The sequence below is a fragment of the Mustela putorius genome, unplaced genomic scaffold (assembly GCF_011764305.1).
Source record: "Mustela putorius furo isolate JIRA1106 unplaced genomic scaffold, ASM1176430v1.1 tig00000487_pilon_pilon_pilon, whole genome shotgun sequence".
Taxonomy (NCBI): domain Eukaryota; kingdom Metazoa; phylum Chordata; class Mammalia; order Carnivora; family Mustelidae; genus Mustela; species Mustela putorius.
The window spans coordinates 10,000,001-10,024,442 of record NW_025421399.1 but is presented as its reverse complement, the minus strand read 5'-3'; the positions used below and the strand labels follow the sequence as shown (position 1 = coordinate 10,024,442).

General features: G+C 36.7%; 1 protein-coding gene across 5 annotated transcripts in view; it reads left to right on the top strand.

Moving 5' to 3' along the window:
- Positions 1-24,442, top strand: part of ABCA8 (ATP binding cassette subfamily A member 8) — a 68,777-nt gene that overhangs the window by 5,554 nt on the left and 38,781 nt on the right. For all 5 annotated transcript variants that reach the window (XR_006607021.1, XR_006607020.1, XR_006607019.1 and 2 more), the window contains exons 4-16: positions 3,932-4,096; positions 6,967-7,070; positions 8,271-8,497; positions 10,231-10,372; positions 10,701-10,886; positions 13,275-13,422; positions 15,367-15,535; positions 17,330-17,388; positions 18,320-18,430; positions 19,482-19,657; positions 20,356-20,475; positions 20,718-20,856; positions 21,676-21,766. Coding sequence is in view for 2 of the 5 variants with exons in the window: in XM_045080950.1 (XP_044936885.1) it covers positions 3,932-4,096; positions 6,967-7,070; positions 8,271-8,497; positions 10,231-10,372; positions 10,701-10,886; positions 13,275-13,422; positions 15,367-15,535; positions 17,330-17,388; positions 18,320-18,430; positions 19,482-19,657; positions 20,356-20,475; positions 20,718-20,856; positions 21,676-21,766 (1,837 nt within the window). In the remaining 3 variants the exon portion in view is untranslated. The remainder of the gene's footprint in view (positions 1-3,931; positions 4,097-6,966; positions 7,071-8,270; positions 8,498-10,230; positions 10,373-10,700; positions 10,887-13,274; positions 13,423-15,366; positions 15,536-17,329; positions 17,389-18,319; positions 18,431-19,481; positions 19,658-20,355; positions 20,476-20,717; positions 20,857-21,675; positions 21,767-24,442) is intronic.

Below are 24,442 nucleotides of genomic sequence, written 5' to 3'. Positions count from 1 at the left end.
TTTTCTGAAATCAGGAAAAACATCCTAGTGAATAGACAAGAGAACTAGTCTTAGAGTCCAAGAACAATTTGACTAAAAATACTTCTGTGACTGGGTCCATAGTGCATTTTGCAAGTCATCAACTTCTCTGAGCCACTTTATCACCATACTCAAAATAAGATCAATAGTACTATATTTTTTGTGAATACTTCAGTTAAGAGTGAGAGAATCCCAATTCAACTTGTCTCAAAGAAAGGGGGGGCATCTTTTGTCTAACTTTAAGGAAATTAGTATGGATAGAGATGGGTCAACAATAAAGGAAGAAATATGTCTCTAATTGTCGGGTCTATAATATTGTGTGCTAGACTCATTCTCTTATTGGCTCTCCCCAAATAGAAGCAGACTTAGTCTGCAGAATCTTCATATGTAAGCCCTACCACAAACAACTCCACTGAAAAGTATACAGACCTTTCCCAACTGTTCAAAATTATTTCAGAAATTAGACCCATTGGAATGATGGTCTACTTTGGATTAGTGTTGTTCTTGGTCCACCAAGAACGAATCTCACTGACTAGAAGAATACAGTATTGTCACTGCCATTGGTTGGGTTCCTAGTCATGTTGCAGACAATATCCAAACCACATGGTATGTGAGTGGAAGAGTGTCAGTATCCCAAATGAATTTTAGAGTGTTTACCAGAAGGAGGAGTGAATGTCAGGCAAATAAAAACAATTCTTCTTTGCAAATATAAATGCATACCTCAAAGGGAAATCTATAGTGATTGGCCCATAAATGTGAGTTGAGTTATAATTTATAAACAATTTAGAGCTTGCACAACTTTGTGGATAGACTAGAAATCATGAAATTGTACAGTTTAAAAGGATGAATTTTATGTTATATAAATTATATGTCGATTTTAAAAAGAACGTAAAAATGTGACTTGGGAGCACCTAGGTGGCTCAATCAGTTAGTTAAGTGTCTGACTTGGTTTTGGCTCAGGTTATGATCTCAGGACCATGGGCTTGAGCCCTGCATTGGGCTCTGTACTAAGCATGGAGCCTGCTTGAGATTCTCTCTCCCTCTCTCTTTGCCCCTCCCAACAATCAATAAATACCTACCTACCTACCTATCTATCTACCTACATACATACATAAAGTAACTTAGGAAGTACTAAGTATCAATTTTAAATACCATAATTCCTCACCATGGGTATTACTGTAAGGGGAACACCCAATCTATAAAGTCTCTCCTCCTTGCTCTCCTATGTTCATGATTCTACTACAGTTTATGTAACCATTAATTTTGTGCCTGGATCCTGACCCCCTACCTGTATTCAGTATCCAGAAGACCACCTCTGTGTAATCTGCATTTAGTCTCCCACTATTAGGAGTCTCTATGACCACAGTTCCCAAATTATGTTGGACTTTTCTTTCCTGTCCATGCTTCACTTCACACTGCCAGGACAGGTGGATGAATGGTTTACATCCAAACTTACTTCCCCATCATGCCTCACTAACCGCCACCCCCTTGCTTCCACCTGAATTTTAATGTCTGCACTGTGTCTTCCCTACAAACACTGACTCCCCTTCTGATTCAAGATGGTATTCTGATCTGCATTGTCCACTTAAGGTCTGGTCTCCCTGTTTACTCAAGGTGTGTTTGCCCTCATCCTCTGGCTCACAGATGTCCTCCTGGGGCAGAGGGGCTCACAATGCCATAACTTTGTGCCTCCCAACAATATCCTGGTTCAAGGTCCCATGCAACTGGGCTAACAAATATTCATTAAGTGACTACTGTGTACAAGGTCTTTACATCAAGTTTATCTTTACAATGATTGCATTGTTATCTTTGTTTAATAAATAATGTAATTGCAATTATGATATTCTTTAATGTTCTCGTGACCTAGATTTTACAGACTTTATTCTGTAGTAATAGAATATTAATCTGTATTATATTTTCTGTACTTTGTAGTAATATTCTGTGCTACTAATATAGATATTATTGTTTATTTTATAATGGAAATTGAGTGATAAAGCCTCTATGACTTACTCAAGATCACATGGATATAAGGATGAGGTTCCAGGAAAAAAAAAAATAGTTCTATCAAAATAAACTTTTTCTCCCTTTTTCTCCACATGCATCTTCAACATTCCCACCCCAATCCACAACTTTCTTTGCTTTCCTTCTCATTCTTTGAAACTAAATGAGATATTTGTAATGCATTGTACACAATATCTGCTGAAAGAGGGATTATTTTAGCGATATAAGTATATTCAATTGACATATTTTTTAAATTTTTTCTTTTTTTTTTAAGTGTACTTACACTACTGCCAGGATTGTTAAAGGAAAATGATTTTTTATAATTATTTTCACTGCTATGGACCAAAGTCTAATTGTGATTTAAACACAATGATCTACCATTCATGATCATTTTTTTGCCAACATTGTAGATTTATTGTAATATTAATTCTCCTGTGAATAGTTTAATTGGTATGGAATGATATTATATGCGATTAAAATTGGTTCAAGAACTACAAATGAAAATAAAATAAGGGGCACCTGGGTGGCTCTGTTGGTTAAAGCCTCTGCCTTCGGCTCAGGTCATGATCCCAGGGTCCTGGGATCGAGCCCTGCATCGGGCTCTCTGCTCAGCGGGGATCCTGCTTCCTCCTCTCTCTCTGCCTGCCTCTCTGCCTACTTGTGATCTGTCTGTCAAATAAATAAATAAAAATATTTTAAAAAAGAAAAGAACTAATCTTCATGTAGTTCTTCTGAAGAGCTATGTCTTTTCCCAAACTTTATTCTCCCTGACCTACTCAAAGTTGATATTTGATTGTGTTTTATTTCTATAAAGAGCTCTAGTGGAAAAAATGTTCATCATCACTAGCCATCAGGGAGATTCAAATTAAAACCACATTGAGATACCACCTTACACTAGTTAGAATGGCCAAAAATAGCAAGACAGGAAACTATGTGTGTTGGAGAGGATGTGGAGAAAGGGGAACCCTCTTACACTGTTGGTGGGAATGCAAGTTGGTGCAGCTTCTTTGGAGAACAGTGTTGAGATTCCTTAAGAAATTAAAAATAGAGCTTCCCTATGACCCTGCAATTGCACTACTGGGTATTTACCCCAAAGATACAGATGTAGTGAAAAGAAAGGCCATTTGTACCCCAGTGTTTATAGCAGCAATGGCCATGGTCGCCAAACTGTGGAAAGAACCAAGATGCCCTTCAATGGACGAATGGATAAGGAAGATGTGGTCCATATACACTCAGGAGTATTATGCCTCCATCAGAAAGGACGAATACCCAACTTTTGTAGCAACATGGATGGGACTGGAAGAGATTATGCTGAGTGAAATAAGTCAAGCAGAGAAAGTCAATTATCCTATGGTTTCACTTATTTGTGGAGCATAACAAATATCATGGAGGACATGGGGAGATGGAGAGGAGAAGGGAGTTGGGGGAAATTGGAGGGGGAGATGAACCATGAGAGACTATGGACTCTGAAAAATAACCTGAGGGTTTTGAAGGGGCAGGGGGTGGAAGGTTGGGGGAGCCAGGTGGTGGGTATTATGGAGGGCACGTATTGCATGGAGCACTGGGTGTGGTGCAAAAACAATGAATTCTGTTACGCTAAAAAGAAATTTAAAAAAAAAAAAAAAGAGCTCTAGTGGGGCACCTGGGTGGCTCAGTGGGTTGAGCCTCTGCCTTGGGCTCCGGTCATGATCTCAGGGTCCTGGGATTGAGCCCTGCATTGGGCTTTCAGCTTCCCCCTCTCTCTCTGCCTGCCTCTCTGCCTACTAGTGATCTTTCTCTCTGTTGGGCAGATAAATAAAATCTTTAAAAAAAAAAAAAAAAAGGAACTCTCGTAAAAATAATTTATCATGACATCCTGAAGTTGGTCTCCTAGTAATTTACTAACAAATATATTCCTTTCTTGTAATGACAGATGCAAAAGTTTTGGGGCTGTCCAAAGAAAAAAATATTAAAGAATTAATGTCAGATAATCCTGATGAAGTTATACAAGTCATCTTTACTAATACATTCTCATATCATTTGAAATTCTTGCTGGGATACAGAATTCCAACAAAGAAGGAACACAGGGACCATGAAGGTAAGTTTCCAGCTATGTAACTCCAATGTTCTCCACCACAATTATGGCATAAATTGTACATAAGAATGGATGTTAATACAACAGATTTTAAAATCCCTATCTGCAATGTGATGTCAACAGGATAACCAACACATTTAAGAAATGTACATTGGGATTTGGTTTTATTAACATGCTGTATTAGATGGTTGTTACATATGGTTTCATAGATGGATACATACATACACACATTTCCATATATGCATGTGTACATATACATATATATTAAATGGAAGATGTAGATGTAATATATTATTGTTAAAGAAGAGTAAATTTGTTTATGGATAAAATAGAAGAAGATTCTCTTCAGATGTGTCCGTAAGCTTATTTTTTGAGGGCCCAAAATGAAGAGGGCACTAAATCCAGAGTGATTGATTATTATTATTAATGTTGTATTATTTTTCCAATCTCACTAACCAAGAGATTTGGGTTTTAGCTACATAAGAACAGGTGAGAAGATCTTGGGTTTATATGAGATGAAAATTTCTGTATTAATTTGGAATTTGGAGAGACTATATATTCAGGGAATGGATAGACAAGAAAAAATGCCAACATGGTTTTTAAAAAGAATGAAATTATAACTAATTAAGACAATATGCTATTACCATAGTAAAACACAGATAGAGCAATGAAATAGGAAAAAAACTGGAAAGCTCTCACACAAATTTGAAAGCTAACATATGACTGAGAAGATACTGTGACTGGTGCTAGGAAAATCATCTGTCCATAAAGAAGAAAGTGAAATTATCTCATACTAAACAACCAATTCCAGGTACAGAACTCAGTGGGGGTGGGGGGGGGAATCCTGTAACTTTCTAGAAGTCAATATAGGAGAATATGTTTGTAACTATGGGATAGAATAGAATTCTTAAACAACAAAAAATAAGTAAACTATAATAGAAAAGTTTGCTAAATTCAACTAGATCAAAATTAAGGAATTGTCTTTATCAAAAGACATCAGAGAGATAATGAAAAGTTAAGGCAAAACTTGTGATGGAGTATTTATATAAGCAAAACTAACAAAAGGTCAATACAAGAATATATAAAGATTTTCTCTAAATAAATAAGAAAAAAAAAGCATAGAAATAGGAGAAAAGTGAAAGATATAAATAGGAGCCTCATAGAAGGAGAAACACAGACCAAGAATAAACAGTTGGACCTGCATTAGTAATCAAGGAAATGCATTTTAAAACCACATGTGATATCATTTTATATATGGCAAAAAACAGTAAATAGAACAATACAAAGTACTGGCAAGGATATATAGCAAAGAAAACCCAATATTATAAAATATTTTAAATGTTTAAAATGGAGAAATTTTATTTTTAAGTTGAAGATATCATATAATTTGTAACCCAGCATCATGGAAATTTTATTAGTGAAAGTCTCATGCCTGTGTTAAAAATTTGCTGCCTATTCTCCTCTCCTTCTGAGGACATGGAATAATTGCTCTGTAGCTATAATTAGATACCTAGATTCAAGGCGTTGAAAAGCAGATGTGAGTTCTCTATGCCCTTTCCTCACCTATTTCTGCAAGCCAGATGGAAACTGTCACCTTGAAACCCTTAGATGTGAAACAGAGGATCTTACCCCACTCCTTGCAAAGACCTTTGCTGACTCTGTAGCATGAGTGAGAAGTAAAATGTTGCTGCAATAAGACATTAATATCTGGAAGATCGTTTGTTACTAGGTGGATTATTGGCTATCCTGACTGATACACCCATATTTATGAGAAGACATACATAAGGACTTTCATAGCAGTGGCTTTTTTTTTTTTTAAACAGCAAAAAGAAAAAAGAAATTAAACAAATAATTATCAATGAGAGTACAGATAAATACATTGAATTGTATTCCTGCAATGTGGTTCTACACAATCATAAAAACAAGAAAAAATAGGGCCTTTTATATAAATTTCAAAATCATACTATAGAACAAATGAAGCAAAATGAAGAATGATGACTCTAATAAGAGAGATAATATAAAGTTTAATAATTTAAAATTACATGTGTGGTTTGGGGATACATTATAGAAGCTTAATGGCATATATAAACACAAAGTTCAGGAAAGCAGTTAGCCTCTTAGGAGCTTGCTGCTAGGAAAAGCAGTAAGATCATAGACAATATACAGAGGATTCCAATTGGATTTGTAATGATTTCTTCATTTATAAAATTTGGCCATGGGTACATATGTGTTGATTATATCTTTGTTTGTAGGCCTGAATGATTTCCAATGATTTTTATTTAAAATGTTAATGAAACATGCATTTATTTCCAATACTCAATTTAAATTTTTCACATTAAATATCACCATCTCTTTAATGCAATTTAATATTCACTAGACTGGTAGACTTTTTTCTTTTTTTCAGTAAGATTTTTTTTTCCTTCAAAAGATGTTCTGATTGACATGATTTAAACATAGTAAGTTATCTCCTCTGAACTCCCAGTTGTTCATTATTGCCTGTGTTGTATGTAATATTAGGCAAAGTTCTAGTTCTCAATCCATATGAGACCTACTAACCTTTGAAAAATATAAAAAGATTATTTTGACAATACAAAATCATAGAAGAGAAGAACTTTACAAAATTTTTGATGGATGAAGAAACAGGGAAGGTAGTGTGAGAGAGCATAGTATATTCTAATTTAATGCAGAACATCCCCTATATGTGCTCTGTCTGCTGTACTTTGAGAATCATCACTCCGGTTTATGTTTTCATAGGCCTTCAGTGAAAATAACAACATTTATAATGTGCGACCATTGTAAAGTCCACTGTTTCTTATAATAAGGCCTGAAATAATACATAGTGATATATATGGGTTTCTTTTTTTCTCTTAAAGCTCATTGTTCTGAAATGACTGAAAATGTTAGCTGCCAAGTTTCACAATACTGGACGAGAGGTTTTGTGGCTCTTCAAGCTGCTATCAATGCAGCTATCATAGAAGTGAGTACAAATGTTCCATGCTAACTGATGTTGCATCCAGATCAATGCTATTAGAGGCCTCAAAATGTTCATGAAATTAAATATAAATGGTAGGTTTGTTCTTTCACTTAATCACTGGTTTCTTTACAACAAAGTTTATTTAAACTTCTATATGTCATGGGGGCTACATACATAAATAAAAGAAAAATTTTCTCTCCCAAGAATTTAGCCTTGTCAGGATGCCAGGCATACAGTAGGAACATTATTAGAGCCCAAATGTCTATCAACTGACGAATGCTTAAGGAAGTTGTGATTTTTATATATAGATATAGATATAGATATAGACCTATATATAGATATAGATATAGATATATAGAGAGACATAGATATAGATGATATAGATATAGATATATAATGAAATATTACTCAGCCATCAAAAAGAATGAAACTTTGTCATTTGGAATGACCTGGATGGAGCTAAAATGTATTATGTTAAGCAAAATAAGTCAGCCAGAGAAAAACAAATAACATACGATTTCATTCATATGTAGGATTTAAGAAACAAAACAGATGAACATAAGGGAAGAAAAAAAAGGGGAAGGCAAACCATAAGAGAAACTAAGGGTTGCTGAACGAGAGGTAGGGGAGGGATAAATGGGTGATGGGGATTAAGGAGGAAACTTGTGATGAACATTTGGTGTTGTATGTAAGTGATGAATCACTAAATTCTACTCCTGAAACCACATTATACCACCTGTTAACTAACTAGAATTTAAATAAAAACTTTAAAAACAAGTCATTAGAAAGGGAAAAGTAGGGTAGCAGGGGGGTATAAAGTGTCTGTAAGTAAATAGGCTTAACTTCTCAGCCTAAAATGCCATGGGAGAATTCCTAATTTACATCACTTAAATTTAAATCTAAATTTAAATGAAGCTTGAGGTAAGAGTCGCCAAGTATATAAGGTCATTAATATGTGTCAGGCACATTATAAGGCAGGGTTAGACAGAGAGGTGATAAAACACATAGTCAATTTTGAGAACTGTGAGAAGCTCAGAATGCCTGGAGTCAGTGGTCCAGTGGTGGAACACAGAAGTGAAAATTTAGACTAGCATCAGATCCAGACTTAACAGTTTTGTGTTCAGAGGAAAACAGATGGCTGAAAGAAAACAGAGCATGACATCCATGAATATACAATTTTTTTTTATTAATGTATTTTCTCAGACTGCAACAAATCATTCAGTGATGGAGGAATTGATGTCCGTTACTGGAAAAAATATGAAGATACATCCCTTTGTCAGTCAGGGGGGCATTGAAGCTGATTTCTTCATTTTCTTCTGCATTATTTCCTTTTCCTCATTCACTTATTATGCATCTCTTAATGTTACAAGAGAGAGGAAAAAGATGAAGGGCTTGATGAGGATGATGGGTCTTCAGGATTCCGCATTCTGGTGAGTAAAGCATAGCACAAATAAATAAATGTAGGGATTTAGGAAAAGTGGGCCTCTTCAGAGCATCAGTACTCAAACCTAATCATTTTCTAACTCTTCCCTATGACTGAGATAAATTGTCATTGATGTAACACTTGCCAAGTTAAGGCTGTGAGTTACTGTGCTTCTCAGACTGAAGAAAGAATAGCATGTTTGGGTTTGGATAGTGGTTGTGAGGTAGGGATAATGAGGGTTGGCCATTGAGTCTACTGGTTGTGAGGTAGGGATAATGAGGGTTGGCCATTGAGTCTACTGGTTGTGAGGTAGGGATAATGAGGGTTGGCCGTTGAGTCTACTGGTTGTGAGGTAGGGATAATGAGGGATGGCCGTTGAGTCTACTGGTTGTGAGGTAGGGATAATGAGGGATGGCCGTTGAGTCTACTGGTAAGAGTGTGGTAGAAATGGTAGATTTGGGTGTCAAAGCTGATTGGAAATAGAATTCAAGCCAGCATGGGACTGAAGCGAGAAAAAAGAGGTCAAAGACAAGGAGCTCTTTTGAGACTAAAGGTGGGGTTTGATTGATATATTTGAAGGAACAAGCTGGCAGAAGAGGCTTGTGAATAGGGGCTGGGTAGTTTGAATTTAAAATGCCAGAAGCTGTGTAATTCCAAGCATGGACAAGGTCCTCCTGTGTGAGAGAGAACTTGAGAATGACTTAAAAACATGGAGGTGGTGTGAAGGTAGTGAAAAGGAAGTAAAATAACACAGAGGCTAGGAAGCCACATGGAATATGCAAATGACAATAAATTTGCAGTCTGGAAGAGAATGGTATTAGTCAATATTGAACTGCTTATTGAATAAATATTGGAGGGATGTATGGCAGAGCTGTGAACTCTAACAGCTCTAGAGCCAGAATGCCTGGACTTGAAATTATAGGTACTTCAAATCTTTGTTCAGTAGGTTCTTTGTCTAGAAAATGAAGAAAATAATGACACTTCTGCATAGAGCCTTTGTGAAAATAGAATGATTTCATATTTGCTAAGTTCATGAAAACACTTTCCAGTGCAGAGTAATTGCCGTACATGTAGGCTGTTGTTTTGCTGGTTTTGCTGGTGTTTTGTTTTCATTATTTCATTATACCCTTTAAAGAATGTTCATCAACATGATAAGAGAATTAAACAAAGGAAGGTGAACTATCCTATATCTCTGAGGAAATCCATGAAGCTCCTCACCCCTAGAGAGGCCCCAAAGAGGAGAAAAGACCTGAGATTCACTGAGTTATGATGTACTTGGACTATGTCCCACTTGGATATAACTTCATTGAGCCAATACTGTGGTATTATTCCCAGTGTCTAGAACAATTAAAAAAAAAAAAGATGAGGGATTACAGAGTTTGCTCAAGGTCACAGAATATGAATGCAGCAGAAAAACATGTTTGAACCAAAATCAAATAGACTAGAAGACTATTTTCTCCTTTTCCTCACAGTGATGTGTGTGTGTGTGTGTGTGTGTGTGTGCACGCGCATGTGTACATGTATGTGTGTGTATTTTTCTGTAATTAATTTTAAGACAAAAAATATCCCTAATTCCTAAGGGATTTTTACCAAAATAATTACCTTATATTTACATATCCTGAAACTCAGTAAGTATCTACTAAAAGAATGAATGCATCAATGAATACAGTTAGAATCCATTCTAGATCCTCCTTTCAGTGGAACATGAAATTCTAAAATAACATCTTGTTTCTGTCCTAGGCTCTCCTGGGGTCTGCTCTATGGTGTTTTCATCTTCATTATGGCACTTTCCTTGGCACTCATTATAAAATCTGTCCAGTTTGTCATTCTGACTGGCTTCACGGCGATCTTCACTCTCTTCTTTCTCTATGGATTGTCTTTGGTGAGTTGGTGAATTAAATTGCTTTCCATCCAACTCTTACCCTAAGGATCAAGTGTTGGTTTCTAAACAGGTAATTATTCCCCATCTCCCTTTTCTTCACTATCCACTGTTTGCTTGAGAACATCCATGTATTTGATTTGTAGTGTTTTTTTTTTTTTTAAGATTTGTAATGTTCTGTAATGCCAACTTAGAGTGCAATTTATAGAGCACAGTTTTGTATTATAGACAAAAAATGTAACTCTAATTTTATATATACAATTCCTTATTGCGTTCTGCTAAAAATAATCCTTAGGGAAATATAAACCAACTGGATCGTCTCTCATTTTAGATAGCATTGGCTTTTCTAATGAGCGTCTTGGTCAAGAAATCTTTCCTCACTGGTCTGGTCGTGTTCCTTCTCACGGTCTTTTGGGGAAGTTTGGGATTTACAGCATTGTACAGACAACTTCCTACGTCCTTGGAGTGGATTTTAAGCTTTCTTAGCCCCTTTGCCTTCACACTTGGAATGGCCCAGGTGAGAAACAGCCCAACTGTTTGATAGCATTTCAGAAACATTTTTCCTGTCTGGAATTCTGTTGTTTATAGTCTTTTCTATGATTAGCGTTGTCAGATTCAAAGCCTCAGTGCAGACTACTGTTACATTGTAAAGATGAACTTTTTAAAAAGATTTTATTTATTTGCTTTGGGCACCTGGGTGGCTCAGTGGGTTAGGCCTCTGCTTTCAGCTTGGGTCATGATCTCAGGGTCCTGGGATCGAGCCCTGCATTGGGCTCTCTGCTCAGCATGGAGCCTGCTTCCCCCCCTTCTCTCTCTGCCTGCCTCTCTGCCTACTTGTGATCTCTCTCTATGTCAAATAAATAAATTTTTTTTTAAAAAAAGATTTTATTTATTGAGAGAGAGAAAGGCAGAGAGAGCAAGAGAGGGGAGAGGGTGAGAGGGAGAAGCAGACTCCCTGCTGAGCAGGGAGCCCAATGGTGGACTTGGTCCTGGGACTCTAGGATCATGACCTGAGCTGAAGGCAGTCACTTAACCAACTGAGCCCCCCAGGTGCCCCAAAGATAAACTTTAAAAATTTATTTATTTATTTATTTGAGAGAGAGCAAGTAGGGGAGAGGGACAGAAAGATAGGGAGAGAGACTTCCAAGTGGGCTCTGTGCTAAGTGCAGAGCTCAATGTGGGGCTCAATCCCAGGACCCTGAGATCATGACCTGAGCCAAAACGCAAGAGTCAGTGGCTTAACCGACTGAGCCACCCAGATGATTCTCAAAGATGAACTTTTAAAAGCTTTGGGCATACTGAACTCAGCAAAATAAGACATTTGGTGAGTGAAAAAAAAAAAATAGAAGGTCAGCATATCATTCTTCAGAAATGATCTAAAGCATTTTCTTTGGCTACTGATTAAATATGGATTTGATATTGCAGATTGAATTCTAATTATTCTAGCTCTTATTTTGACTTTATAATTGAATAACAAGTGAATGTATAGACCACTGTATAAAAGAAAAGAAAATCAAAACTTAAAACCTTAGGGGTGCCTGAGTGGCTCAGTGTGTTAAAGCCTCTGCCTTCAGCTTGGGTCCTGATCCCAGGGTCTTGGGTTCAAGCCCCGCATCCGGCTCTCTGCTCAGCAAGGAGCCTGCTTCCCTCTCTCTCCCTGCCTGTTGCTCTGCCTACTTGTGATCTCTCTCTCTCTCTCTCTCTGTTAAATAAATAAATAAAATCCTTAAAAATAAAACTTCCATAATAATTGACGAGCAAATTACATTTCTACTCCTCAAATGTCATTTCTGTTTATCTGGTTCTCACATTGAACTCACTTTGCTATCCCTCCAATTAAATGGCAATTTTGGTCCTTGCATACATATCTGCTATTTGGTTCTTAGTGAAAAGTTTATTCATTATAAAAGACCTGTTAACTTGAACATTATACCCCACTTTCCCCATAGGTTCTCCTTAAACATACCAGTTTTCTAAGAGCATGAATTCTTTCTCATGAAGCCATTTTCAAGCAGGACCACACCTTTTTCCTGTCCTGTGTCTTATTTGGTAAAAATTTATCTAAGGTTAAGCTCAAATGTTATCTCCTATACTTCCCTGCCTCCTCCTATTAGGAGTTCAGTGAACACTTAGGTAGTCAGGCCAAGGTCCCCAACAAGAAAACAGAAAGCCAAGACAGTTAAGATGAAACCACACTAGCATCTTGTTTTATGGACTGCAGAAGACCACAATGGCATCCCGACTAGCAGCCTCTGCAGAAGTGACTTTTGCAACATCCTGAAACAAAACAATTAACCATAAAATGTGAGGTCACTACCACAAGTTGCAGTTCATGTCCAAATGTCATCCCAAAGACCATCAACATGTGGATAACACAATAGGTAGACAGGTGTGTGATCAGAGCCCTCACTGGCACAACTTAGAGACCAATGAACAGGGACCCACACTCAGGATGCTCAAGATACATCTGCAAAAACCTCAGAAAAACCCTAGACTTGAACACCAAAATGGCAACTCTCTCAGTCCCCCTCCCTCTCCGGGAGCATTGTACGCTCACTCAATAAACTTTGCCTTGCTGCCCACCACTTTTCATCTGGTCTACCTCTTTATTCTGTGAAGTGGTGTGACCAAGAACCACGGGCATGAAGGCAACAAAAATCCTGTAATAGTCCTAATGTTCTAGTTTCATTTGGAACATAATTTAACCACAGCAATTACTTAATTTCATTATGGTTAGGTTACACACGTTCCACAAGATTTGAGAATTGTAAAGAAGGCAGTTTCACTCAACGTTGTGCTCCCCATAAGAGGCAAAAAGTAGCTCTTACACGTTTATGCTAAACCCAATTGTTAACCATTTATCGCAAACCTGATATCCTTTCATTAATTACTTCTTAATTTTCAGCTTCTGCGCTTGGACTATGATTTGAATTCTAATGCATTTCCTAATCCATCGGACTATTCAAATCTGATAATAGCAACAAATTTCATGTTGGCTTTTGATCTTCTCTTCTATATGGCACTGACAATTTATTTCGAGAAAATTTTGCCAAGTAAGTACAGTTATGATTAAAATTGATTATCATTTCCTAAAGACACATCTAACAAATGTGTTATTTATATTTTGAAAACTACTTTGTGCGTCAAAGGCAACAAACAAGGTCATTGCCAACGGCCACATTAGTTCTTTATTTCTTGTTACTTGACTGCAGAACTACAGCTTGTATTTTGTTTATAGGGTCACTGATCTTTGAACTTCACTGTGTTCTAAATGCAGTTTATTTCTTTTTTTAAAGTGATGCTTAGAAAGCTATTTCCTAAATGCGTCTGGCTTGATACTCAGTCATGGAAATTTATGGTTGCTTTTGCCTATTTTGCTCGGTGGTTCCAATTCAACCCTGAGATTATGATTCATTTTGTCAGTGGTGGGATAAGGGTATGTACATTTTTAAAAGTCTCCCAGACTAGGAAAGTCAATAGGTCATATGTTTTTACTTCTATAGTAGATTTCAGGTGTTTTCACTGCACACACAGAAAGATGATAACCATGTGAGGTGATGATACATTAGTTAGCTGGATGGTGGTAATGTTTCACAGTAAATGCCTATATTAGACCATCACATTATACAACTTCCATATGTACAGTTTTTATTTGTTAGTCATACTTCAATCAAGCTGTAAAAATTATGGAAATTACTAATGAAATAAACACATTGGGCATTCTTCTTTTTAAGTCAATGACTCAACACTTGGTCAAAAGATCAGACGAGAAAGAGTGAGGGCCAAGGTGCTGAGAAGTGTCTAGAAACAGCGAATCAATCGTGTTGTTGTTTTCAGATAATCCCTTAAGAACAGTCACTGTCTCTGCCTTTCCGAAAAGTCCAGAATAATAGATGCCAGGATCTACAATTTTGGCTAGAACATTTATGATACACTTGGAATTATTTGTACCATCTGTTCATTAAGCCTGAATTCTAACAAGGTGACTTTATTCAAAATTCTGTGAAAGATGAGCAATATGAACGAAGAAAGGAAGATTAACTGACTAAAATAACAGAATCATGCAATGGTGAATCTGGTGGTAGAAAGGACCCAGTCAAACTCTATGCTTTCATTCACTAGATTTCCTCATGAAGGGAAGGAGATTAAGTCCTAACTAATAACATACCAATTGGCAGGTGTTTAGAGAGTGTTTGATCAATATTGCATGAAGAAATGACTAAACATAGGAAAAGTACATATACGTTTGAAAACGCATCATTATTACACTGGAGGTCGTTGCAGAATATTAGCGAAATGTAATTTTTTTTGCGTCATAATGTCTCTCCACCTGTAGGGAAATAGAAATGCCAATTAAATGCAAATACATTGTGGATTTATTTCCAGAAAGGGGTCATGCAGAGTAAATTTGCTTCAGGGGAAAGTTATAATTTAGGGATGGGATAAAACATAAATATAAAGGAGTTTTTTTAAAAAAAAAATTCCTCTCTTAAATTTCAATAAATTATTTTACCCCTTTCTCTCCTTTCTTACAGTGTATCCCTCATTTTCATTAAATCCTGTTCTGTTTCCTCTTGGAATATTTGTATCCAATATTACTGGATACAAATTCTTGATTTCTCAATTTGTTCTCCCTTTGTGGGCGACGTGACAGCTGGACTCCTAGATAACATTTGGCATGCGTGGCAAGTCTTGCATTTATATTCCAATAGTTGGCTTTCTCAGGGTCAAGAAAAGTCTTAACATTTAAAATCCCCCTTGGATATTTTAAAATTCCAGTTGCCTTTCTTCCTGTAGGCACAATTGTTATAATAGAGACATCTTAGTGATTTTTTTTTCCTTATGCGGACTACACCTATCAAGGAAAACGTGTGCATTTCCTGTGTTGATGATGCATTCGGGTGTCTGGGCAAAGAGGTGACTTTGCTCTGCTTTATTAGGGTGACTCTTTCTTTTAAACTGGTGATTGACCCAATATTTGTCTCCTGTTCATGTAGATGAATATGGACATGGGTACCCCCCCTTCTTTTTCCTGAAGTCTTCCTTTTGGTCACGGCAACAAAAAGCTGATCATGTGGTTCTTGAAGATGAAATTGACTCTGATCCTTCATCTAATGACTCCTTTGAACCAGTGTCTCCAGAATTCCATGGAAAAGAAGCTATCAGGTATGCAGATGGAGAGCAAGCCAAAGACTGAGAAGCTAACAGCCCCTGAGGCTAGCACGGTTCTCTTTTGTGCCCTAAGGACAGCTTCCACCTAACCCCCTCCACACTACTTCATCATTTCCCACTTCAAGTTTAGAGAAAAATTCCTTTCACCTGTTTTATCTCATACCATGATATTTACATTAAATGCAAACTTAGATTTCACCAAACAAAGATAATCCGAAGAAAACGTTGCCTGGATTCTCAATCTTTTATCTGCTGTCTCTCTTCTCCGTCCTTGGCTTCTCTCATTTCTTTACCTGGTCTCATTTATTCATACTTTGCCTCTCCTCCTTTATCATACTCCCTACTTTTTTCTTGAAGTTTTTTTTCTCTTTCTTCTATTGATTGCCAAGAGTAGGAGAGAGGAAGGGAGAAAGGATCTGGAGACAGACACAAAGGGAATTAAGGAAGGTGTGCCTTAGAGTGTCATGCACATCCTGGTTCCCAGATGTATGTGTTGTTAGAGGCAGGCAACTTTTCTTTCCAGATAAGAAAATAGGAGAAAGTCCTCAAGATCCCAGGATTTTCACATTCTCCTTGCCCATTAATGACTCCCCAACTGTCAGCCCTCTGTGAATGGTCTCAGATTACCCTACCCTACAGAGCTTCCAAAGCCTGTGTCAGTTTTTATTTCAGCCTGTTCCATATTTTATTTTAGCCTGTTCCTCTATCCTTACATTTGTCCTGTGGCCTAAGCTAGGTTTAACTTTCAGTGGAACAGCTGAGAGGGAGCAAAGAAATGGCTTTATTTAGTGTTTCTGTCTTTCTTTTGTATTTCTTCTATCTCTTTAGCATCTCACCCAACATAAGTGCTATGGAGTGATAGTAAATGGGATTAAAATAGAGTAAAGAATCTAATCAAACAATCCAATATGAATGGAGCCTGAATCATTTGATGAATAGTAGATGACAATATAAGAAACATAAATTTGATTTAGTTTATGGATTACATATCTACCTGATAGAATAAAACCAATTAAGTGCCTAGGATTCCAGATGTACAGTAGCACCAGGCATATGTTCTTTTCCTTTCTGTTATCATAATCAACATAATCTAACTGGTACCATTTTATGTTTATTGAATATTTATCGTGTACCAAGCACTATGCATGGAAGATGAAAGATTTCACTCATCCTTCAACACAACCCTAAAATACCCAAAAGTTTCAGGTTCAAAAGCTGAAACCTGGGATATGTACATTGATTAAAGTAATAGCTACTAAATGGTATAGATAGTATAAGCTCAATTAGGTAAGACGTAAAACCCATGCTGTCACTGTTACCATCTTTGCCTCTCTTCCTTACTCTACCCTTGTACCCTTTAACCTACTTCTGGAGACCTTGACTCAAGATAACCCAAGATACCTCCAACCTGACACAGTAGTTCATGATGAACCTTTCAGTTTTGGATGCTATGTTACCTGTTGGTCTAGCTTCTTTGGCTTTGCAATTTAGAGAAGATCCTTGTCCTCAATACTAATGCCAGGCTATACCCTAATCTTTGGAATCAGAAGATCTGGTGATAGGATCTAAGCATAGGTTAATTTACAAAATTCCTCAGGTGATGTTAATGTGCACCCAGGACTGGGAAGTAGTATTCTAGCTGATTCTCTCACATAACCATGGCTTCATGAGAGTGAAATCCCAGATCTTCCTATGCCCTGAGGATAAGATTTATTCAATCCTGTCAACCAAATTTAGAATTACAAACTGAATAAAACTGTCATACCTTGAAATATCTTTTTTTTTCAGAATCAGAAATGTTACAAAAGAATATAAAGGAAAGCCTGATAAAATAGAAGCTTTGAAAGGTAAGGGGGGAAAAAAAGAAGATTTAGTTATTATATTGATACTGATTTGTGATTTTAATTCTATATATTTTTTTAAGATTTTTTTTTTTTGACAGAGAGATCACAAGTAAGCAGAGAGGCAGGTAGAAAGAGAAGCAGGCTCCTGCTGAGCAGAGAGCCCAATGTGGGGCTCGATCCCAGGACCCTGGGACCATGACCTGAGCCAAAAGCAGAGGCTTTAACCCATTGAGCCACCCAGGCACCCCTAATTCTATACGTTTTGCTCTTGGTGAGCAGCTACTGGTGGTATTTCAGATTTGAAATGAGTTATTTGGGCCACATGACAAAATTTCCCTTCTAACACATGCTTTGATGAAATAAAAGTTAGGAAAAAATGATTATGTTTTAGAATTTGATGTACTTGAAAGATGTGTAATAGTGAGGTAGTCTTGGGATTTTGGGGGGCGGGTTGGTTTCTACAAATTCAAATTTTTCTTCTGTCATTTCAAAGCTGTTGTAGATATTGTATATTTTTCTTTTGTGCAAAAAGAGAAATTTATTTCAAAGTATTTGTTTGTTTGTTTTAGTTTTTTTTGTTTGTTACCATTAATCTGTTATTAGTCCATAAATATTAACATCCATCCTGCCATATTCCAGGCAATGTCAATAAACCTGGGAGTATTAGATATGTAACCTGCTGAGAAACCACATAATTTCAAAATTTCAAAACAGGGTAGACATATAAACTGATAAAAGCACATTTTATTTTTATTTTGAATGTAATAACCCATTGTATTAATATTTAGAGAACAAGGCCATTCAATGATATAAAAAGGCAGCCCATTAGCTCCATAATACAGTTTTATTTGTGATTTTGTTTTTCTTCCTGTCTCCCTACTATTTTCCCTTCCTTTCTTTCTCCCACCTTTTTTCCCTTTCTTTTTCTTCCTAGATTTGGTATTTGACATATATGAAGGTCAAATCACTGCAATACTTGGTCACAGTGGAGCTGGAAAATCAACACTGTTAAATATTCTTAGTGGGCTATCTGTTCCCACCAAAGGTAAGACTTTATTTTCCCAAAATCAGGTCAACATGTAAATCAGCTGTTAATATAAAGTCCTTCTGATTATCAATTACAAACACAGACAACAATGGAAAAGTGGAAGTTAACTTATAGTATTCATCGATAGAGGTATGTGATATTTAATTGGCATATATGAAATTTGAGTTGTTTATGAGAACCATTGTCATGGTCATTAGTTACTATTTGACATTTGAACTTGTACCTGTTAGCTTTTGCTGCATAACAAGCATCCCCCACATTAACTAGCTTTATATAAAAAATGTTTTATTGTTTCTCATGATTCTGTGAGTTGACTGGCAGTGTTTCTCTCTGGGCTTCATTGGCTGGTGCTGAATGTTTTGGTGTGTCCTCACTCATGTATACAGGGCTTCAGTTAGGACTGCTGCTCCTCTCTGCTTACATGGACTTTCATCTTCTGAGAATCTGGTTGGGATTCTTCACCCAGGGATCCATGATCCCAGAAGCAAAGAGAAGGCTCATCCCAGCGCAGAGGCAATTTCACAGCCTCTGCTTGCGTCCCACTTGCTAGGATTCTGTTTGTTACATAAGCAAACCTAGGAAGGGGTAGATAAATGGATGACATCATGATGGGAAAATCTGCAGATGGGGCATTTTTTTTTCTTTCCAGTATACCACACAACTATAACAGAAGCTCATAATGCCTGAATTGTAAAAAGCTTGAAGAGAAAATCATGTGTCTAAAATATAATTAACAAATTACAGTTTGTGTAATTTATTACAATGATTCTCCATCTAGAAAGATCTTTTTGTAAGTGTTTATTTCAATTCTGGTTAGTTAGCATACAGTGCAGCATTAGTTTCAGGTGCACACTATAGTGACTCAACACTTCATACAACATCCAGTGCTCATCACAAGCACCAACCTTAAGCCCCGTCACTTATTTCCCCCATCCGCCCAGACTTTTCCCTTCTGTTAACCATCACTGTATTCTCTAGAGTTAAGAGTCTGTCTAGAAAATCTTAATTCAAGTATTACCCTAATACTAACTTTTAACTTTTGTTATAGGTTCAGTCACCATTTATAACAATAAACTTTCAGAAATAAGTGACCTAGAGAATATCATCAAGCTTACTGGAATTTGTCCACAGTCCAATGTTCAGTTTGACTTCCTCACTGTGAAAGAAAATCTCAGGCTCTTTGCTAAAATAAAAGGCATTCAGTCACATGAAGTCGACAAAGAGGTACTAAATAGTTAGAACTAATGTACTGGTTAAAATGAGATTGTTGACTCTACGTGCATGGAATTCTTTAAGCTTTCATTAAATTATATTTGTGCAAATCATGTCTAAATGTTGGACCAAAAAAAAAAGTCTAATTTAGATAACAGTTAACATTTATGTATGATTTATAATGTGTCAAACATTATCCTTAATTTCAAATATAATAATTGATGTACTTCTCATAGCAACTTTATGAAATAGGTACATTATCATCCCCATTTTACACATGTGAAAACTGAAGTTCAACAGCAACTTACTTGCCCAAGATTACACAGCTAGTTAACATGGTATGGTTTCCAAATCCAGCCAGGCTTTTAATCATTACACTTCATAGCCTTATATTTCCAAATTTAAGAGGAAGGGGAAGGGGTGGGAGGGAGGGAGAAGAAGGAAGAAGGAAGGAAAGGGAAAAGGGTGTTTGGGTGGCTCAGTCAATTAAGTCTCTGACTTTGGGTCAGGGTCCTGGGATCAAGCTACACATTGGGCTCCCTTCTTGGTAGAGAGCATGATTCTCCCTGTCCTGCTCTTGCAGCTGTGTGCTCTCTCACTCTCTCTCTCCCTCTCTCTGTCTCTGTCAGATAAGTAAATAAAATCTTTTTTTTTAAAAAAAAAAAAAAGAAAAGAAATCTTGCTTTGTGACATAAATGTCATTTGGCTAGATACAAAGAGTCTTGCTGGAATTGGAGATGAAAAATATTCAAGATGTCCTGGCTCAAAACTTAAGTGGTGGGCAGAAAAGAAAACTCAGCTTTGCAACTGCCATTTTAGGAGATCCTCAGGTAAGTCAGACTAAATTTAGAGATGAATTCAAATTTTTAAAAATGAAACTTCTAGTAGTAGTTCAAATCTTTTATTTGCAAAAAACACCTGTGATAAAGTAGTTGTGATAGAGCATTAAATATAATAACCTGGTCCTAACTATAATATCCTTTAAAATATATAAGCAATATGGTTTCTGCATGTTTTCTGGAAGAACTTCACTTTCCTGGAAATGCCCTTTATATACATCGATCCTTGGTAGGTTTTCCTATTGGATGAACCAACTGCTGGATTGGATCCCTTTTCAAGGCACAAGGTTTGGAATCTCCTGAAGGAGCGGAAAGCAGACCGTGTGATCCTCTTCAGTACCCAGTTCATGGATGAGGCTGACATTCTGGCTGGTAACTCTTGACTCCCGCTAAGTGTCCTGATGAGGTCTCTAGTAGGAGACTGGATTGGTATTCTCAGCAGTTGTATTTAATAATGTGGTCATCTAGGGGCGCCTGGGTGGCTCAGTGGGTTAAAGCCTCTGCTTTTGGCTCAGGTCATGATCCCTGGGTCCTGGGATCAAGCCTAGGATGGAGTGCTGCATCAGGCTCTCTGCTCAGCAGGGAGCCTGCTTCCCTCTCTGTCTCTGCCTGCCTCTCTGCCTACTTATGATCTCTGTCTGTCAAATAAATAAATAAAATTAAAATAATAATAATGATGATGATGATGTGGTCATCTAGCCTTATCTGGCAATCTGGACCACAGGTAATGACATGAACTGGGCCCAAAGAGTCACTCCCAACCCTTTCCATGTGTCTCCCCAAATTTTGTATCATTTGATTACACTGGGACATGATCTGCCAGGAAAGTCAGTTCTTGTAAAGTGAAAATCTATATTCTACTACATTAATCCCCTTACACAAAATTAAGGTGAATCAACTTGAAATATTCAAATGATCTTGGTGTTTGGTCAATTAAAATAAATAATATAATGATAGTCTATATTAGAAGACATCTGTGCATAACCTCCCTGGCTGGATGGATGGCAAAATAATAGCCTGAAATACACAAATAAGTTAAAGGGTACCTGTTCCAATGAGTCTTTATTAAGCCCTGGATTTAAAGATGCAGAAGCTCCTGAATTCCAGCTAGATCATGATTACCTGTCTTTTTCTTGGGAAAGAATGGACAACTTCCTAACAAACTTTCTTCTTTGCTTTTTTCCATTTCAGATAGGAAAGTGTTTCTCTCCAAAGGGAAGCTGAAGTGTGCAGGTTCTTCTCTGTTCCTCAAGAAGAAATGGGGCATTGGATATCACTTAAGGTAGGACCATGTCAGGAGGCTGTGAAAATGAGAAATGAGCTAGAGGAGACACAATGCTTGACCCAGTACGTGACAGCACACAAGAAACTGTTGATTTGTTGCACAGAGATGTTTACATATCCATATGTGAAGATACTTGTGCACATATATGGAATTGCTGTGTGTATATGAGAGATACTGATGGGCAGATGTTAGAGATTGAAAAATGTAAGATAACTTGGGGTGCCTGCCTGGGTGGCTCAGGTGGTTAAGGTCCATCTCTTAATTTCCACTCAGGTCATGATCTCAGGGTTGTGAGAATATGAATCCTCATATGTGCATGCACTCTTTCTCTCTCTCAAAAAGAAAGAGAGAAAGAAAGAAAGAAAGACAAAAGACAAGAAAATATAAGATAACTTAACAAAAAAAATTGAGATAAATGTGGTAGAAAATGTATCTACAACACACTGTTTGTTAAGGAAGGTTTGTATTAAGGGAACTTTCACAACTGACAAATTGTTTCATACATCCCTACCCTCTCTCCCCCATCTGTTAACATCATTTTTTAAGTAGACTCCTTGCTTCTCCTCCTCCTCCCAGCTATCCTCTTCTTGTGCTTCCTCTTCTTTCCATCCTCCTCATTTTATTTTTATCATCGTTTTGAATAGTAGGATATTCTAGCTGTTAATTGACCTCAGAGATAAGATACTTAACATTATTTTACTTAAATCCTTTGTCTATTGAGATAGAAACTCTTGTTACTTTTATTCTACAGATAAACATTTGGTTTCCCTAGGTTCATAAATGATAGAGCCAGAAATGGAGACTGGATATTTTTAACTTTGAAAACTAGTATCCATATCCATATTTTAAATTGATTTTTGATTTGCTCATGAATTGGTCAGTTTATCTGAAGTACAGCTCTGATTTAGACCATCGATATACCTTAAAAAGAAAAAAAAAAAAATACACGACAACAACAAAACAAAAAAACTTCAATGGTTCCATTTTACCTACTGGAATCCAGATTTTGTAGTCATGAAATGTTGGTGTGGCCCACCCCATCATGATTTCCTTATTATTTGCCTTTAACCAATTCAGTATCCTTTAGTCAAAAATAAAATGTTCATTGTTCATTGCACATGTCCTACCATGACCTACATTTCCCCTTGTTTGAGGTTATTTACTGAGCTTTTCGGATTTCTTAGACCCATTACCACTTGTTCAAGTCCTAAAGCATTACTTTGAATGCCATCTCATGTAGTCTTTATTAATCCTCCAGCTCTGTGTATTTTTCCAGTATTTCATTTCGTAAGCTACATTGTTTGAATTGCTTCTTGGAAATTAATTAAACTTTCCAAAACTGTTTTCTCGCTTATGAAGTGGGAATAACAATTCCTAGTTGCAAGTAAAAAAAAGTAAATGAAAAATAAATGACATGGTGCCTAGCACATTAGCATGGCAACAAGATGTGTCCTCAAAATAAAAAACGCTCCTTAGGATCTCTGCCCAATTCACAAATCTCTTCATGGGCTCCTGGACAATACTTCGTGTAATTGCCTTCTTTCTTCTTCTAAATCAGGGTCAGCCAACTATGATCCATGGGCCAAATCCAGCCCACCTCCTGTTGCTGTAAATAATGTTTGATTGGAACACAGCCATACCCATGTGTTTAGATGTTGCTTGCATATGATGGTTTCCATGTTGCAACAGCAGTGTTGAATAATTTCAGTAGACATCTATCTCTACTGAAAAATAAAATAATAAAAAATAAAAAAATTAAAAAAAATATTTACGACATAGTCATTTTCAGAAAAAGTTGGCTGACCTCCATTTCCAAGACATACACTCTTCGAGAGAGGATGTGTGAACTGCTCATGCCATCCTATTTAGTGCCCCACACAAATTCTTCTTAAGTGACCAAGAAGTATTTCTTAAATTATTCTTGTTTCAGGGGGCAGCAACCTCGTGGAGAACAACTATGCTTTTTTTGGTTTTTGCTTTATTCCCTCAGTGGGTTTCACAGCTTCTAAAAATAGCATGTATGCTCAGATGTTCTTAATACTTGCATAAATAGCATAATTTTAATATGAGCAATTGATCAAATAAAATAGGCATTTTTAAAGGACTTGCTAAGTGCAAACATCACTATTATTCAGTTCTTAGGATAACTTTAGCTGTTAATTTTTGCTGATGAGCAAATTACCCAGATAGGTTAAATAACACATTTCAAATGGTAAAACCAAAGTTAGAAGCCAAGCCACTACTAATATATTGTCCATTGCATACTTTATAAACTTGATTAATACATTTTTATTTGTTCTCCTATACTGGGGAGTTATCCACGGTATTTTTAAGTGGATAGACTGGTTTTCTCTCTCTTTGCAGATGACATGATTGTTTACATGGAAAACCCAAAAGACTTCACCCCAAACTACTAGAACTCATACAACAATTCAGCAACATGGCAGGATACAAAGTCAATGTACAGAAATCAGTGGCTTTCTTATACACTAATAATGAAAATACAGAAAGGGAAATTAGAGAATCGATTCCATTTACTATAGCACCAAGAACCATAAGATACCTGGGAATAAATCTAACCAAAGAGGTAAAGGAACTGTATTCGTGGCTTTCTCTATAATATTTTTTCTTAGTCATAGTTCTGAGGTTAGCATACAAAAAAAGCAAAATTAG